This window comes from Dermochelys coriacea, chromosome 9, assembly GCF_009764565.3.
Source record: "Dermochelys coriacea isolate rDerCor1 chromosome 9, rDerCor1.pri.v4, whole genome shotgun sequence".
Lineage (NCBI taxonomy): Eukaryota > Metazoa > Chordata > Testudines > Dermochelyidae > Dermochelys > Dermochelys coriacea.
This window is the reverse complement of record NC_050076.1, coordinates 42,239,816-42,258,867: the sequence shown is the minus strand read 5'-3', so window position 1 is coordinate 42,258,867 and position 19,052 is coordinate 42,239,816. Positions and strand designations below refer to the sequence as shown.

At 39.1% G+C, this 19,052-nt stretch overlaps 1 protein-coding gene across 4 annotated transcripts in view; it reads right to left on the bottom strand.

The window, feature by feature from the left end:
• NMNAT3 (nicotinamide nucleotide adenylyltransferase 3) overlaps positions 1 to 19,052 on the bottom strand; it is an 87,290-nt gene that overhangs the window by 11,072 nt on the left and 57,166 nt on the right. For all 4 annotated transcript variants that reach the window (XM_038415541.2, XM_038415540.1, XM_038415539.1 and 1 more), the window contains 2 exons: positions 13,440 to 13,623; positions 5,549 to 5,658 (listed from right to left, as the gene is read on the bottom strand). In XM_038415541.2, the coding sequence (XP_038271469.1) occupies positions 5,549 to 5,658; positions 13,440 to 13,623 (294 nt within the window). The remainder of the gene's footprint in view (positions 1 to 5,548; positions 5,659 to 13,439; positions 13,624 to 19,052) is intronic.

The window sequence follows — 19,052 nt, the reverse complement described above, 5'->3', positions numbered from 1 at the left end:
AAAACAAAGTCACACACAAGTCTGGAGAAGGAGAGAGATTAATGTGGCACAAGAGGTGGTGGTATGACTATGATCATTCAGAGGCAAGGGACTGATTGGATTGGAGAGGTGTATCTGTGTGTGAGAGAGATGAACTGAAGAAACCCCTCAGAAGCACACAGAGGAAAGGAGCAGAGTGCCAAGGAGACAGCAGAACAAGCACTGGGAACACAGTCCTAAGAAAAAACCTAGAGAGAGTTTTTTGGGCTGAGTGCTGGTTGACAGAGGCTTGGAACTGTGAGCAATGAAACTATCTCCTGTTGTTTAATTCCTCTGTGTTCAAGGAAACAGGACCTTGTAATTTCTTCTTGTGATGTTATCTAATTAAAATATGACCATGCAAATCGTTGTTGCTCCCACTGTTATATAATTGCAACAAATCTTATACAAAGTGTGATGTATGGCCAGAAAGGGTTAAGCAACTTGCAGGCTAATTGACCCAGAGTCAATCATTAGAGACATGTTAGAAAAGTATGTGAATGGTAATTAGGGCCACTCCATGCTAGATAGGCTAGAACTTTGAAATGCAAACCTGTATTGTTAGAAAATTGGAGGTGATACTTATTGTATGTGTATACTTACAGCTTGTCAAACATTAGGAACTGACTGTTTACATGGCTATCTGTCACTATAGCTATTGATTCAGAGATAAAAAAGGGAATATTAACATTTAAATTAACTGTAAACAGGATGCATCCGATGAAGTGAGCTGTAGCTCACGAAAGCTTATGCTCTAATAAATTTGTTAGTCTCTAAGGTGCCACAAGTACTCCTTTTCTTTTTGAGAATACAGACTAACACGGCTGCTACTCTGAAACCTGTAAACAGGATATCGCTGTGTTCATCTCTCTTTGAAATATAAAGCAAATTACCTGAGAATGATGGAAAATAGGCAGTTGCCTTATGTTAATCTGTGTGGATAATTACCGGCACTTCTTAGGAAGTGGATCTACTTCAAAAGTACCCATAATTGCCTATTGTTTGCCGAAGGACTCTGAGCTGTCACAAGAAGGCCTGAAACTGTATAAAGATGCCATGGGTCCCAATTCTTTTCATCTCAGATCTGCTTGATTCTTCATGCAGGGGAAGCTTCAGTCACAAGGCTGGACCACTCTGAATATAAACATTTGGACTATAACCTATGAACTAATTCTGAAAGAACTCTTTGCAACTACAAAGCTCACCATCTCTGCTATGAATCTGAATTTCAAGAATTGTAGTCATGTCTGTATGTATACTGATCTTTTAACCAATACTCTCTCTCTCTCTTTTCTTTATTAATAAATTTTAGTTTAGTTAATAAGAATTGGCTGTAAGCATGTATTTGGCTAAGATCTGGAAGGTTCATTAACCTGGGAGGTAATGCTTCTGATCCTTTGGAACTTTCTTGTATGACAAATAACATTTTCAGTAATCCTCATCATCTTTGACTTGGGTCTCTGGGTGGAGGCCTGAGGCTGAGCTTCTTTAATGGGAACTGAGTTGTTGGCTTCTGGGTAACCAGTGAGGAGTTATAGAAGCTGTTTAGTGCTGGCTTGGTAAATCTAAGTATTGGAATATCCACCAGCTTTGGGGATTGCCTGACCCATTCTTTGCAGTTCACCCTAATTGAGTGATCTCAGTTGCCTCCCCTGGGACGCCATTCACACTTGTAAATAAACAGGACTCAAAGAAATATCCAACTCCATCATCAATTTCTCCACCTATCTGACAGTCTCTGAATTTTGGCTAACAGCAAAATTCAGAAAGGAATAACAGTGCAATGAGACAATAAAGCTTCCATGAAGAGTCTCTAGTTGGTGTGTGGCTCATTAGAAGGTAGCAACATTTTCTGTTTAAAATGAAGTAGATGGCTTTTTCATTATAAAAGGCCAAAATAAAATATTTTTTTAAAAAAATCCTGAAGTAGGCTCTGGCCTGTGTCCCAGATACTACATAATACTACATCACAAAATGTCTTATAGCTTTAGCTGGTTTGTGCATAGCATTCTCTCTCTGAATGTACATGCACTGCCCTTTGATAGATTACTTTAAACAAGCAAGCTTGCCACAAGTTCAAACTACAGACAACACACTATCCATCCTCACAGAAAATATCCAAACAGAATAAGAAATCCTTTGAAAGAGGAAGCAAATCTTGGACTATTGTCCAAAATTTAACAAATGGCTAGTTTTACAAAAGGCTGCCAATATAACCAGCACATTTTTCTCTCAAAGGCAATACAGTGAGGAAAAAAATAATGTCCTTAGACTTTCAAGGACATCCTGCAAAATAATGATCTACACCTTCCACAATTGATAATAGATCTAAAGCCTAAATGCCCACAAACCAGTGCTCCAATTTTTGATGAGTACAACAGCCTTTATTTCAGGCCATGTCTCTATAAATCCAAAAAGAAGAAAGACTGGGAAAATTTTTGCAAGTTTTTGATTGGTGTGTCTGAATCAATAATAGACAGAAATGAACTACAGTACTCTGCAATGTCATTCAGGGAAGAAGGACAGGGTTAGCCAAAGGAGAAACAATCATTAACACAAAGAAAAGAGCTGGATTTAAGATCCAGAAAGCTTTAATTAAGAAAGACTGCTGTTGGACTAAGCCATGTAAAAGCATTTGAAAGGTGAAAAATTTATTCATGTAAGGCAACTTGGAGACTTGAAATGCAAGGAATTCAATTTCAAATAAAACGAAGATCAAGTGTCTCATAAGCAGTAAAAGAAATACTGTATGTGAAGCTTAATGCAGTGAATCTATCAAGAATGTGAAACCCTGCCAGAATATCATACAAGGGATTGAGGGAAGTATTAACATGAAATCAGCCACCATAAATCATTTCTAAGTCCTTTCAAAGCAAATTATTAGCAAATTTCAAATTATTAGCAAACAATACTGTTATAGTATTTACTATAGTTTTTTAAAAGAATACTATCATCATTAAATAAATAATTAAAGTACAGCAAAAAGTTCCAGTGCCATCAGGAAAAATAATTTGGAGATACTCAACAAGTTAACTTTTCAGCAGCTATTATCTTCATTTTACATCATCACAACCCTGAGGAAAAGGGCGGGAGGTGAAATAAATCTGAGGCATCCTATGAGGCTAGTGGGTTTTCCAGACCATCATAGGTTACATACCTTGAGAATAACGCAGGTTCTGATAAGGCCTTGTTTTTAGGTGGCTATAAAGTCCTGTGGCTGGGATGCCCAGGGGGAAGGCAGATGACATAAGGAGCATAAATGGCCTTCCTCCTTTTCATTGCTGCCAGGATGGGTTGCACCGGGTAGCAATACCATTGTAGAATTAATAAAACTGCAGTCATTTGGTCTAAAATCCAGATGTCTGTAAATGTCCTCACTGGCCCCTTCTCTTTACAATGTACATTAAATACAGATGAATTCAATGAGGGACAAAATTATAACAACTAGGCTGTACAAAAAACCCTAGGTGTCACTTTGCATACATTTTGCAAAAAAAACAAAATATTTGTTGGAATTTTGCTTCAATTTTTTTGTATGCAAAATTAAACTTAATTTCTTCACGCTTCACAAACCTGCCATTAGATTCTGATTATTAAGTATTTTTGCAAAGATGGTGAAAAGCCCAAATTCACCCATTTCCACTTTTTCAGACGGCTCTGAGAATTCTATAGTTACACTGGCTTGCCACGAAAAAGTCAGCATTTACTAACCTCTCTCTCAGAAGTACTGAGACACTGTAGTGACTTCCTGGTCTAGGTTGGCAAATGCTGACAATGGCCCAGATTCTTTGTCATGTGGCACAAAAGAAGAAAAAAAAAAAAAGGAAGAAGGGTGAGTGACCAGATCACACTGTGCTCCCACTATCTCCAGATAGTTCCAGCTGGCATAGATTAGAGCAATCCTTAGCTACTCTAACTTGTGTCTGGGGATGGGCCGAGAATTGTGAAGCTCCCTGACAGTATGTCTACACTGCAGCCGGGAGCAAGCCTACCAACTGGGTAAAGAGATGCACGCTACCCCGAGCCCAGCTAGTCTGAATCTGTCTACCTAGGCTGGGAGGCTCATTTCTAGCTGTAATGTAGACATATCCTGACTGCCCCATCCAGTCTGTGCTGCATTGAGTGGATCTTGGTTGCAGGTGTAAATCTGTCCTGTGGACTGTAAATCACCTACAAACTGAGAAAGACTTTTAGTTTCCCATAATGATCAGTTTGAAAATTAGTGTTTTCCTTTTACAGTTACATAAAGTGCTACCCAGATCATTATTCAATTCACAATGGCTACAGAGAATAGTCTTACAGTTGTCAAAAAACAGTTGCATTCAGCAGTCTATTAACCCATTTACACCAGTGACAGTTACCGATGTGAATCCGTCACACATCAGTGGTTAATTAAACCTTCTTAGACTATGTGAGGATGTTACAGTCAGTGGATGCAATAACCAGAAAGTTTGCAGTCTCTCCTTGTGGGGTTAATGGCTGCCTTAGCAAATGACAATGACAAGATTCAAGTGGAAAGTCAGATGCAATACAAAAAAATGCATTCCAGAGGTTTCTTGGCAGCAAGAAATATCATTTGGAAGTGCCAAGTTATAATATCTTCATCGTCATAGATATGAGTGATGGATTCATCCAACTACAGTGTATGGTTTGAGAGGGAAGCAACTTCTTCCTATTCTGTGCAAAATCAAGATGAGGAAAAACAGATCCACTGTGACTCTCTTCTGGGCAATCTGTCAACATGTAACTTAACCTTCCTTTAGGCAGCGCTCATTGGAAGAGTGGGAGCTTTTAAAGTCCTTATGTCATGATGAGAAACTTTAATGTAAGAGAAGAGAGATTATCTATGCCTAAAAATGTTGCAAGTACTGTGGGGGCAAAAGTAAACGTCCTCAGAAATCTAGTAGTGCCTCAACAAACCACAGACCCAGGGAGTATAATGAAGAAATAGAAAATCCCCAAGTAGAGCATTTCTTTTGTTTTTAATATCAGTATTTTTAGAGTTTTCCTACCCAAAATTGCAGTAATAAAATAAATAAATAATAAATTAACATACTACTGGGGCACTATGTATGCACTTTTTGAACCATTCTTGCACATAGTCCAATGTTAGTATTACAATGAGAAGTAATTTTATATTTTTCAAAATGTTTTTTGAACCTTTTCCTCATTTTTTGGCTCATTCCCTCTATGTAAGATCAGCATGATAGCAAGTCATATTCTCACAGTTACAGCTTCAAGAGAAAATATTTCAGATTTTTAAAAGATTGATCAGGGATTAGAAACCCAAAACCTGAAAATACCAACCCAAAATGGAGTACAATTTTATCTCAATATGGCAGTCACTACAACAAAAGGTGCAGCTGCAGTTCTGAAGGCATTTGGATTTGTTTATTTTTGGCATAAAGCTCCAACCATCAGAAGAATGAGCTACTATATCCAACTTTCCCACCGCAGTTAGGTTAATCTGGTAAAGGTGAATTGGTTTCACTTCTAAAACAAAGATCACTGTTTACCATAACAAACAAACCTGGGTCCAATGAAGAAAGGAAATCCTCAGTAGCTCTTTCTATAGGCCAATTGTTTCTCATGAGTTCCTTCCTGAACTGGAGCGATCTGAGCGACTCATTATAATGGTGCCTGTGTTAAAATAAAGGCTTTGGGGTGAGGTAATCCTCTCAGAGATATACAAAGCAATTACCTGGCACTTTCAGCTTCTAGAACCCAATCTACTTCTATGCACTTTAGATTTTAATGAGATGTGTGAAGAATTCACCATATTCATTCTCTACGTCACAAGATTAGTATCAATGGTAGTTAACATTCATGCACAATACACAAAAGTTCCATGTACTGGTTACAGTCCCCAGTCCCTTTTAAAGCCCTCTACTTATTACGGCAGCTACGGTAGCAACTCCACATTTAAAACATCGTTGAGATTTTTGCTTAAAGCAGAATTAAAATCCCTTCATTTTTCATTTTAATTGTTACATTTAGTTTTCATATTAAACACAGACTTTCCATTATTATTATTATTTTATTAAAATATTCAATCTTGGAGAGGAGATTTTAAAAATGATACTTTTTTCCAAAGCTTATTCCCCAAGAGCCTACCTTTTTATTTATTTAATTTTCCTCTTTCCTTTAGTTAAAGAGCCACAGTCCCCAGAAACTGCAAACACATAAATCTCACGAGATTCCAGATATGGCTACTTTTCAAATTTAAATGCAAAGGGAGTTATTCCCTTATGTGTCATAACTGAGTTTAACCCTACAAAGACAGGCTGACGTAGCTGCCCAGATCCACCAGCAACTTACATTCGCCTTCGCTGCCTCGCCAGCCCTCCTGCTGTGTCTCCAGGCAATAGCCCTTACCACTGCTACTTGCCTCTGTGCTTCCTTGACACCAGTCTCCTTGCAACTTGACTATCTTCAGTAGTGAGAGTCCCAATCCAACAGACCAGCTACCATCTGTTAGAATGGGACTCCCATCTGGAGATCCATGGGAGGTATGCCAGACTGAGAGATTGCCTTTACAGAGCTGCAAACTCCACTCCTCAATATACTTGGCCTACAAAATCCTCCTCTGACCATGTTCTAGTCCAGAAGTGGGCAAACTATGACCCGTGGGTCACATCCGGCCCACGGGACCGTCTTGCCTGGCCCTTGAGCTCCTGGCTGGGGAGGTTAGTCCCCGGCCCCTCCCCGCTGTCTCCCCTCCCCTGCAGCCACACTGCTGCACGGGCAGCATGGCTTGTGCCCACCACCTCCCAGGCTTTCCAAAAAGCCAGTCCTGCCGCTCTGAGCAGCATGGTAAGGGGGCAGGGAGTGGGAGGGATTAGATAAGGGGCAGGAGGTCCCAGGGGGCAGTCAGGGGACAGGGAGCAGGGGGTGGTTGGATAGGGTGGAGGTTCTGGGGGATGGGGAGCAGAGGGCGGTTTGACAGGCATGGGAGTTCCGGGGGGCAGTCAGGAGACAGGGGACAGTTGGATGGGGCAGAGGTTCTGGGAGGGGGGGCAGTCAGGGGACAGGGAGCAGAGGGTGGGTTGGATGGGGTGGAGGTTCTTTGGGGCGGTCAGAGGATGGGGGTTGGATAGGCGTAGAAGTCCCAGGGGGTCAGTCAGGGGGCGAGGGTATGAATAGGGGGCAGGGCAATCAGGGGACAGGGAGGGAGGGTTGGATAGGGGTGGGGTCTCGGGGTGGTTAGGGGCAGGAGGGGTCCTGGGAGGGGGCGGTTAGGGGACAAGGAGCAGGAGGGGTTGGATGAGTCAGGGGTTCTGAGGGGGGCAGTCAGGGGGCAGGATGTGGGAGGGGGCGGAAAGGGGGCGGGGCCAGGCTGTTTGGGGGGCATAGACTTCCCTATCCAGCCCTCCATACAGTTTCGTAACCCTGATGTGGCCCTTGGGCCCAAAAGTTTGCCCACCCCTGTGTTAGTCACCATTACCAACAGGTAGCACTGAGAGAGTAAGGAGAGGGTAAGAAATATAGCCAAAGTTGCCTGAGAAGACAGATTCTCCACTGAATTAAATCTCTTAATGAACATTAGAGGTAAGCCCCTTTTTGATGGACATTAGCAGGTCTGTTGGAATGGGACTCCTGATGCAGGGGTTTAAGATATTAGAGGGACGATGAGGGTCTCGATAAATGGGTCATCAGTGGCTTTCTGCTGGCTCTGTAACCCCAATGCACAGTGTTCCCAATCCCCAGCTTGCCAAGTCCAGTTCCCTGATGTCCAATAGAATATTAGTGAGGCCACAAGTAAATATTTCTGCATTCTTCTCCTTTACTACTTTGTTTTTGTCAGTCTTTTACTTCTTTTCATTCTCTTTTGGTTTTGCTCCTTCTCACCTGTCCTGTTTCTCCCTTGCTTCACTCTCCACTCCTAATTCCTGGTTTTATCCAGCTCCAGCTCCCCACTCTGCCTCCAGCCCTGCTACCCCACTCCATCTGTGAGCACAGAAGATCTAAGAACACTGCTGTGAGGCCAGAAAGACTAAAGGGTAACACTTCTTCCTTAACTCAGGCTATATGTTATGTATAAATTCACTGGTGATCCCTGACATCTCTCCTGGTGGTATTCTGAGAGGTGACTTACGTTTCCCCCCTTTAAACAATATAAAACACAGTTGTAACGGTTTCTGCCGTTATTTTACAATGCAATTTTTTTTAAAAAATCAAACCCTTTTTTATAAACATATAAGAGTTGAAGAAATATATAACGCAAGGCATCAATCTACAGTATGAAACTCTTACTATATTAACACAATTTTCAATGCATTAATCAATGCAATGCAATCCAGAATCCTTAAATAACTCATTGCACAAAGTTAATTGAGGACTGGGGTTTTGTATAGGACAAAAACTGAACAGCTACTCTGTGCAGTGTACATTATAAAGGCTGTTAGCTTTTCATTTAAACAATGCCACAATGTACCTACTAATCTACAAATTCCCAGGCTTCTGAATGTATATATACAACTTTATTTAGATACATATGTATCATGTTTTATAGAGAAACACACAATATTATATTATAAACACTACAGTAAAACATGGGGGATAAAAGGCAGCAATTTTAAATTTATCTATTCTCTTTCTTCCAGAGAATGTTTCCTACATTACTGGTGGAATTAAAATATTGCTACGTCTGATCATTAATATCAATACAAACCTAAATTCTCTGTCCTAAATTAATCCCTGGTGTAAATACACTGCAATAAGCCCTCAGTCACAACAGGGGTACAACATTTAGTTCATTGTGTTCATTAACAATACTGTTTTATATTCAGAAATATACATAATATGCCGTAACTGACTGGAATTAGATCCACTGGGTCCTTTCCTCCCCTAGCTCATGGTGCATGAGGAACATATTGCACTGCCATGCAAAACCTTAAACTCACAAAGAACAATTATTTCCCCTCTGCATTGCAGGACCTGCTACTCTAATAAATAGAATTTATTTCACAACCAGAGAAGATTTTAGCAATCCACCAAAAATGCCTTTACTGTGACCCACAGTGAGAAAAGCTCACAGAACGTAATTCAGGGGTAGGGTGAGGGGGATAAAATCTCTTAATCTTTCTCCCTATACAAGGCAATGCAAAACTGTGGAAGCCTTCGATTGGCACAGCAGCCAGGGTGATGTTTTGTCAAATCATACCCATAATGAGGAACGAAAATTCCTTAAACAGATACTTTTTATCTTCACTGTGCCTCCTGATCCCCCAACAAATTTCAGGGACATATTCCCCAAAACATCATGCAAAATAATCTAGATTGCCTGCATAAAATCAGCATATGTAAATCATGTTTATGCAAATTAGAATTTTGCTTTGCTACCACATTTTTAATCATAAAAAAAACCCCACCCAGAATTGTAAGTTATTCCCATGCCCACTAACAGGACACAATATACCAACACAGTAAAGTGTGTGATTCAAATTGCTTGAGAAGGAAGAGCTATGTACAATAATGCTTGATTTTTACCTTTTTTTTCCGGTATCAGAATATCTTTCAGTTTGCTACTAAAATTCTAGAGAAACACACAGTGAGGAAAGCAATCAGTCCTTAATTTAGTAAGCAGAATAAGAGTATATTGTATGGACCTGATTCTCAAATGGTATAAATTGGCATAGCTCTACAATGAAGATATGCCAATTTATGCTAGTTGAGGCTCCATCCCTATTATTTCTTTAACAAAAATGGAAGTGACAATTAAGATTGCTTGGCATGCCATTTTACCAAAACACTGAATTTATATTTAAGGGTCTGGATTAAGCACAAGGCATCAGGTATTAGTGCTTATTTCAGCTAGAAAGCAGAGAGCTCAGTCACTGCTTTGAGGCAAACTGTTACTCTTATTCTTGCTAATATGCTTGTTTCACTTTTTCTTTTCTATTCCTGTTTTAATTTTAGCATTTAGGTAACAACTGATTAATAAAAGAAAGCATGAGAAATTGTCAAAATAAAACTTGGTTATTAGTGCGCTCTAAACTCTGTGATGGGTAAAAGGCTTCAAAGAAATCAGAATTAACACAGTTTATCACATTAATAAGTGAACTCTCTACTTGAACTGTTAGTGCACAAATTCTTGGTGCCTCAAATCTCTTCATAATTCTCTTTAGGTACCCTCTCTGTACAGATTGGGCACTTGGTTGCTCACATGAGTCTGTGGTTATAATCACTGACAAAATATATACATATATAGTTTACATTTATAGAGCACCTATTATCCTGAAGGACTCCAAAGTATCTTACAAACTAAATGCTTACAAGCAGCATGTCTACTGACTTCAAAGGGTTGTGAGTACAGAAGGCTTGTAGGATCAAGGCCTGGATAACTACAGCGTTGACTTCACCTTGAAAAACTGCAGCTGCTTCTCTGGTGGAAATCAGCAGTTGTTTAGGAATGATGCAACATGATTGTTTAGGAAAACAAGAGAAGAATAACATGCCTAATTGACACTACTTTCCAGACAATCCTGGAAGGTTTTTGTCTGAGCCTCTAAGCTTTGTGCAACAGGTCTAGAAACTGGCTCTAATCAGAGGGAGAAAAAACACATTCCATAGTGAGGACAGATGGCTGTGGCTGAGAATGTTGAATCAACAACATAGCTATAGCACACTCATGTTCCTTGGAGGTCTCTCATAAAATACAGGCTAAACCTTCTATAATTTCTATGTTCTGAAATAGAAATAGGACAAGTAGTAAAATATGTTGTGATACCACCCAATGTAATGTATTTATTTATATGTATGTGTGCGTGTGTATAGCTGAAGTTGTGAGGTTTCAGACAAAAGGACACAGCAAGTTCAGGTGGTTTTAAAAAAACAGCAGCTACCATGGAGTTGGGTTTTACTAGTTGCGAGTTGCAGTAAGAAATCCTTCAAAGCACTGGTTTGAACTGATAAACATGCAGCAAAAATGGTACTGAGGGCAAAAATATCTCAACTAATTTAGTGGAAGTTCAAGAAAGTACACTGGTTTGCAAGTTATATTAGCCTCCTGTTTCTTTGTACCAATCCATCCAGAAGGGCCTTGGCGAGGAGACTTTTTCCTCTATTTCTCACAGCCACATGATTCCTAACCTATTTACACCATCTGACCTAAGAACAATGCCTGTTTAATATTATTTAATTTCTTAAATTTACGTGGTGAAATTAAGGACAATTTTCTAGAGTGACTAGTGATTTGGTGTGCCTCAATTTTGGGGTGCCCAATTTGAGTACTGTGCACTCAATTGAAAACCAGTCCCCTTTAATGGGTCTCAAGTCAGACATCTAAAAATTGGGGCATCTAAAATTACTGTTTGCTTTTGAAAATTTAAGACTAAGAGGCAGAATATGTAGGTCATTCAGAATCAACACCGATTATCAGACCATTCAAGCTCTGGTTTTGGAGGGCTGATATTGATTTCATCTTTAGGGGACACACACTGCATGTGAGAACAGTGATATCATAGGTAAAGGTGAGTCATTTAGAGATACTGTATGTAAATATTAGTACTAGATGTTGGGCCTATAACACGATAGTATTCCTTTTTAAAAGTGATGATCAGGACCACAATCAAAAGGTTTTAGTGCTTTCATAGTTTTAATCTCTATCCTCCTGGGTGGATAAGATCTTTAAGTAATGAAAATTATAAATATTCTTAAACTCATGTAGGTATGTCATTACAGAAACATGTAGACTAAACATGTACAGGTACTTTAATTTTCAGACAACTCACTCAATTTTTCACCTGTGAACATATGTATACAAGACGCTTGCATACACATATTTTGCCCATGAAAATTCAGAGACCATGGCTGAAAACTTGTTCCTTAATCAGCTGTATGCACCACAATCAATTTTTTAAAAATCCAATACAAATCCTCTCAAAGATATTTCTAGATTAACTGTTGGCTTCTTTCTTGTTTCTCTCCCTCCCCCCTACTAGAATCCAGAGATATGCATTTCCAGCATGCCAGGCAGACTTTAGAACTGTCATCAAGGCCAACATGGAAGAATTACTTACCTAGTAGTTTGGCTTCTCTGAAAGCATTATTCTGGTCAGAGTCTCACAGCTGGCTCTTGTGCTCCCTAATGTGAGACAGGGGAAACTCCCCAAGCTCTCAAGTTCTAAATCCCCAATGTCAGCAGAAGTACACTGAGGCACATGTCATATTACTACTGGTGATCTCACACCACACACATTCCACCCACCCCCAGCTTCTCTTGGAACTGTCCAGTCAGTTCCTGGTTAAGTAGAAAATATATCTCTCACCGCCACCCTGAAGAAATCCTGCCAAAAAGATATCTTTAGAGAAGCAAAATTACACAGTAATCTTCTCTTACTATAGCACCTGTAAAGAATTCTCCCTCTCAGAGACTGAAGAAAGATCAAAAGTGAAACCATAAATAACTGTAACAGGAAGCAAGAACAAGGCTGAGGCCAAGAAATGAGAAGAATATAAAAGAGAGGTAAGATACACACCAAACCCGTCACCTTTTGACAGCTTTCAAGATGCATGCTAACAAAACTCTAGCAGGTGGGAGAGTTTGGGCTACCCTACATCCCTGCAGTACTGAACAATCAGAGTAGGATTCTTCCCCACAGACTGAATTAAAGCAACAGTGCTTCACAAGCTTATGAAGTGAGGACTACATAACTGCTTTCTGTAAGATGGAAACAGCCCTGAGGCAGATAGAGGAAACCACCCTACCTTGGATCAAATGAGCCTTGAGATCATTCTTGAGTTCAGGCCAGCCACACCATAGCAGCAAAAATAACTGGACTTGACTGGAAGGCAGGGGAGGGACACAGCAGAAAAGAACCCCAAAGCAAGATCAGTGCTGAGTGTATTGAAGAACTGGAGCAACACATGAAGAGACACGGACTTTGGCATGGAGCTTCTTCAGTGACTCTAATCAAGAAGGAACTCACTGAAAGGTTCCGATGGTGGCAGCTAATGTCCTGGATGGTGTGTGACCAGTAGCGTCAGAGTGTGTGTAGTGAAACTTGTGCCACAACCCAATACTACTGCTCTTATAGACTAAAAAGCCTGAGAGCTTGGGGAGTTCCACCCGCCTTGCACTAGGGAACACTAGACTTCAGAGTGCGAATCTTGCTCAGAGAAAAAAATTTAGTTTATGAGTGTTCGTAGCCCACAGACCTAGCATCCTTATCACAAAGCAGATGATGCATGAACAATCCATAAGAGGCTTTTCATCTCTGGGCAAGGATGAATCACATCCCTTTGTTTCTGTTTAAGTGAATGGTCTAAAAGGCCTACCCAACTAGTACTTTGCCCTAGTGAGCATACTTTGCCCTTTCCATTGCATTGTAGCCCTGTTAAAATGCAGACATGACAAATGTTGCTCCTTGTGAGCTGTTGAGGCCTCTGGCAACTCCATGAATAAAAATAAACACAATTACCTCAGCACCTTTACAGTCTCAGTCCATTTCTCCTGTTCACTCTCCCATGGATCCACTCTAATCCAGTCCGATGTCTCCAGTGCAAGTTGAGCCATTGTTATCCGGTGCCTTGCTGAAACCAAGCCTCTCTTTCCATAGTTATCACTGACTGGAGAAATGATACCTTCAATCACCCGGTACCTACCTTGGGAAGACAAGAAAGAAAATCAGCATTTTAGATCTTTTTTTAAAAATGGTGATAAAAAGGAAACTGCAATATATGTCAACACTGAAAAGTAATGTTCCTGTTCTTCTGTGATTACACTTTTCTAAGTTCTATTATTGAAATGTTAACTCCATTGGACAATATTAAAAGGAAAGCTGGATGAGTATATAACTTCCTGCAAATAGAAATGTTTGTCAAGCTCACTGAAGAGAAGGTTAATGAATTTTTAGTTCAAGTAGCTGTACCATTGCAGCTTTCAGACAGCCTAGATGATGAATGTTTTAATTGACCAGAGGTTGTTTCCAAGCATCTCACGTGTACCATTTAACAAGATTATCATGCTTCCTCATCAGGCTAAAGCAAGAATTACACTATGTAAAATCAGAGCAGTTTTCTGCTGTACTGTTTAATAGCACAAACCAAGCAAATCAGTAGATTCAAAAATTCTATTTTTTGTATAGCACAAGATGGGTGAGGAAGGTGTTTTAAAACAAAACTTAAAACACTGTGGAAAAACATCCTTGCCGAGTTTATCTGCCATGAAACCTGCTTTCCATCTGGTTGATCATGTTAATTAAATGTGAAAATATGCCCGTATTTTCCAACTACTGTAATGTAATGAAATAATTAATGCTATAAGCTGTCATAGTCAGATTCTGCAGCCCCAAATTCAAATCAGGAAATAAAAGCAGATAAAATCTTCCCACAAAAGCTATAGCATTTATCCAAATAGAAACAGCATAGAAAGGCAGCTCCAACATGAGCTTCATGTCCTTAGAATGGATAAGAACAGAATGCAGAATAGAGATCTTTCAATAAATACAAATGATCATGCTAAGATCTTTATGAATCTAACATAGGTATTCTATAGTATATGGGGAGAAAATAAAATAAAAACAGATCTCTTTATAACTGACTTATTACTGAATAAAGAAAAAAAATCAAATCACCCTGCTATGGCCAATCTCTATTATTCTACAAAGAGGGCTATCCTGAGAGCCTCATAATTCATTTCTGATACTTGAACATGACACTGTAATCTAATAGCTTGCAATTCATTTTATACATTAGGGGTGAGATTTTCAAGAGAGTCTAAGGGAGTTAGGCACACAAATCCCATAACAATTCAACAGGATTTGCATGCCTGTTTGCTTTGAAAAACCCAGCTTAAAATATCTTCTCTTTTAAACCATCCTCATATAGGCAATGCACCTGTGGAGCTGGAAAGTAAGTGTCATTAAATCCACCTCAGTCTGAAAGTGAAAACATTTTCACTTACATATGGTGAAGGTTCATCTAAAGTGTTGAATAATATATGACAAGTACATAAAATATTTTAAATGTTGTGTAAACCTAGAGATTTTTATTAATAACATTGATAAATAAATCAACTGCTTTGATAATATAGTGCTATAATAGATCCCCATTTAGGGAGGGAGTTGCAATACAGTATGGATTCATATATTGTATTTACATTATATAAGGTACTTTACTTATAACATACTATTCAACAATTTTCATTTTTGGGCTTCAGTTAATTAGTTTTCAACATTTCTATACAAATAAGGCAGAATATATTTGTTCTTTTATAACTATATACCACAGCAAATATATTTAATAAAAGAATCAAAAGCTCAAGCTGGAGTGTGGTCACATTATCCAAGTAACGGGAAATTACTTTTAATTGCAGTACCTTGAAGTACTGTCTTTGTTAGATGTACACACTGGATCTTTAGTCTGAACTAGATTTGCATCTTTCCAGTGGGGTAAGCAATGATGAAAATCAGACTCTTCTGCTCTAAAAATCACAGATTAATGCCACTGAGGTAAAGAAGAATCTCCATTAGCTGTAACAGAATTCGGTCTTATGTCCTCTGAAGTAACTTACACACCTTAGCAGGTCTGACCTTCCACTGCATGATATAAACACACATTGGTACTTTAAAAAGGGGAACAAAGAGTACCCATGGAATTATAGACCAATCAGATTAACTTTGATCCCAGGAAAGATACTGGAACAAATTATTAATCAATTTGTACCCTGGAGGATAATAAGGTTTACAGGAATAGCTAGCATGGATCTGTGAAGAACAAATCATGCCAAACCAACTTAATTTCATTTTTTGACAGTGTTACTGGCCTAGTGGATAGGGGAAGCAGTACATGTGATATATCTTGAATTTAGTAAGGCTTTTGACACAGTCCCACATGAAAATCTCAAAAGCGAACTCAGGAAATGTGGTCTAGATGAAATTACTATAAAGTGGATGCAAGCCCATACTCAAAGAGAAGTTATCAATGGTTTAGTATAAAACTGGGAGTATCTAGTCCCACAGGGATCAAATCTGAGGTCTGGTACTATGTTCAATATTTCATTGATTACTTGGATAATGGAGTGGAGGATATGCTTATAAAATTTGCAGATAACACCAGCCTGGGAGAGGTTGCAAGGTCTTTGGAGAATGGGATTAGAATTCAAAACAACCTTGACAAATTGGAGAATTTGTCTGAATTCAACAAGATGAAATTCAATAAAGACAAGTGCAAAGGTATTTCACTTAGAAAGGAAAAAAATCAAATGTACAACTACAAAATGGGGAATAACTGGGTTGGCAGTTGTACTGCTGAAAAGGACCTGGGGCTATAGTGGATCATAAACTGAATATGAGTCAACAATGTGAGGCAACTGCAACAAAGTCTAATATCACTCTGGGGTGTATTAATAGGAGTGTCATATATAAGACATGGGAGGCAATTGGTAAGGCCCCAGCTGGAGTATTGTGTCCAATTCTGGGCGCCACACTTTAGGAAAGATGTGGACAAATTGGAAACAATCCAGAGGAGCGAAACAAAAATGATAGAAGGCTTGGAAAACTTGACCTATGAGGGAAGGTTAAAAAAACTGGGCATATTTAATCTTAAGTGAAGAAGTCTGAGGAGGGATGTGATAACAGTTTTCAAATATATTAAGGGCTATTTTAAAGGGGACAATGATCAATTGTTCTCTATGCCCACTGAAGACAGGACAAGAAATAATGTGCTTAATGTGCAGTAAGGGAGATATAGGTTAGATATTAGGTAAAACTTTCTAACTGTAAAGGTAATTAAACTCTGGAATAGATTCCCAAGGGAAATCATGGAGTCCCCATCCGTGGAGGTTTTTAAACAAACCTGACAAACACCTGTCACGGATGGTCTAGATTTACTTGGTCCAGCTGCAGTGCAGGGGGTTGGACTTCATGACTTCTTGAGCCCTACATTTCTAAGATTTACAAGCATTTATTCAACATTGGCACTTATATTTTCTACGTGAATTCTTGTTTCTTTCCCAAACCTCCACCAGAAGACTTCAGTTCCATTTTAGTACATTGATACCAAATATTCTTGACACTCCAACTATCACTTACAATTCTTCTTAAACTGAGCTTACAATAAGATACCAATCACCCATAATAATTATCCTTAAAATAACCAGAATTCAGTTTTCTCCAGGTTTTCCTCCCTCAAATGAGTACTCAAACTTTGTCTTTAGTAATCAGTTTCTTTTGGGTGCCATCTGTGGTCACCCTGAATCTTCACAATTATTGTTTGTCGTGGTGTTTGTATTTAACATGGGCTTTTAAAAATCAATTTTTACTTTCAACTAACAAAGTTTAGTTGACTACAAAATAACAAAGACTCCTCAGGTGGGATTTTTTTTTCTTGAGCATGAGAATCCTACTTTTTCTAGTGCCAGTGTCTTCCTACTATCTTTTTTTTTTTTTGGTAAAGTTTTTTTAAACAGAAATCTTCAAAGATTCCAGATATTTCTTTTGTTTGGTGTTGTAGACTCCCCTTCTGATCTCTGATATAAAGGATATCTGCTCTCTTTCCAGCCTCAGATATGAGTCATTCATTTGCTTTGTCTCCTTTCCCATAGCAGTTTTGCTCTAGCCTATTAAAGTCTCTATTTTTTTCAGACAGAATCGTGTCTAGTTGGCCTCTTAAGATTGCAGGTTTCCTCAGGATTTTTATTAGAATGTTCTCTTTTGTTCTCCTTAGTTCTTTTAGCTTCTCTACCTTTTCCTCCACCCTTCCTGATATTATAATGTACAGTTTATCATTTCAGAGCCTGTGGCCCACTTGCATCATGATTTGAAAATATCTTCCTAACTTATCAGAGTTCAAAATCACATCATATTTTAATCAGTGGTTGTTGATTGGGAGTTGTGCCCCTGAAGTCTGACCAATATTTATCTTTACTATTACTTAGGCATCGCCTAGCCCTACAATCTGGTTCATCTCTGCCTACCTTACGGAGTGCATTGCAAGCAAGAATGCATAGTATTATTTACTCTCAGATGTGGTATAGCTGATGTGAATGAGGGAGAAAAGGTGATCATGGTTGCTCTTAACTCCACCCAACTCTTTAATAATCTTACTAATTTTTTTGTCATTTTTTATTTGCATTAGGTATTATCCTGTCTTTTTATCCTCCCTCCAGCTGCAATCTGACCTGTCTAATTTAGGATATATTGTAAAATTGAGATCTCCTGTTATAATGTACTGAATTGTAAATTCTTCCAGTGCATGGGAGATGGTCTCAAAGAAAGGCTGTTGTCCCCCTGTTGGGAATATGTACTAAGCCCAATGAGATTTCTTTCATTTTAAAAATAATGTAACAGATCTCCCCAGCTGTCTTCATGTCAGCAGATTCAAACTGTGTGGCTTTCATGACTTAAAGGTACACTGTAAAAATGGCCATATTTATTGTCTGGTGATATTGCTCAGTTTACAAATACAAAGAGCATTTCCTTACTGCCAGCCGTATAAACTCAACCTGGGATATGAAAGCTAAACTGGGTTATTTCCTTCCTTTCTTTGCTTTGTTACCAGTAAAACCTGACCAGTAATAAAGGTCCTGAAGGAAAATTTCTGCCTTCTCATTGAGTAGAAGTGTAGCTGCAGTAGCAAGGATTGCACAGTGAAGCCATGGCTGAGCTGTGGCAAGTACAAATCTGCCTGAAATTGGTGGGTAATACTTAACCTGACTCAGCTGTGTCTCCACTTTCCACTACGTGGGCTGCTGTGGCCACACTGCAATTTATACTCATACTAGCTCGATGAGAGGCGGTGTGAGTATGGGTACATGAGCAGGTGAATCACACTCCTAGCTCAGAGTGTAGAGGTTGCCCTTAAGCAACCCTCTGGCTCTGCAGAGATAAGAGGTGGAACAAGTAGTTAAAAACTAATGTCAGGCAATAAAGTAAACATATGACTCTGAATACATACATTGAAATAGAGAAAGGATGGTCTTCTGGTTAAAGAGCTCAACTGAAACCCAAGCCACCTGGGTTCAATTCCTGGCTCTACCATACAGTTCCTGTGTAACTGTAAGCAACGCACTTAATTTCTCTCTGCCTCAGCTA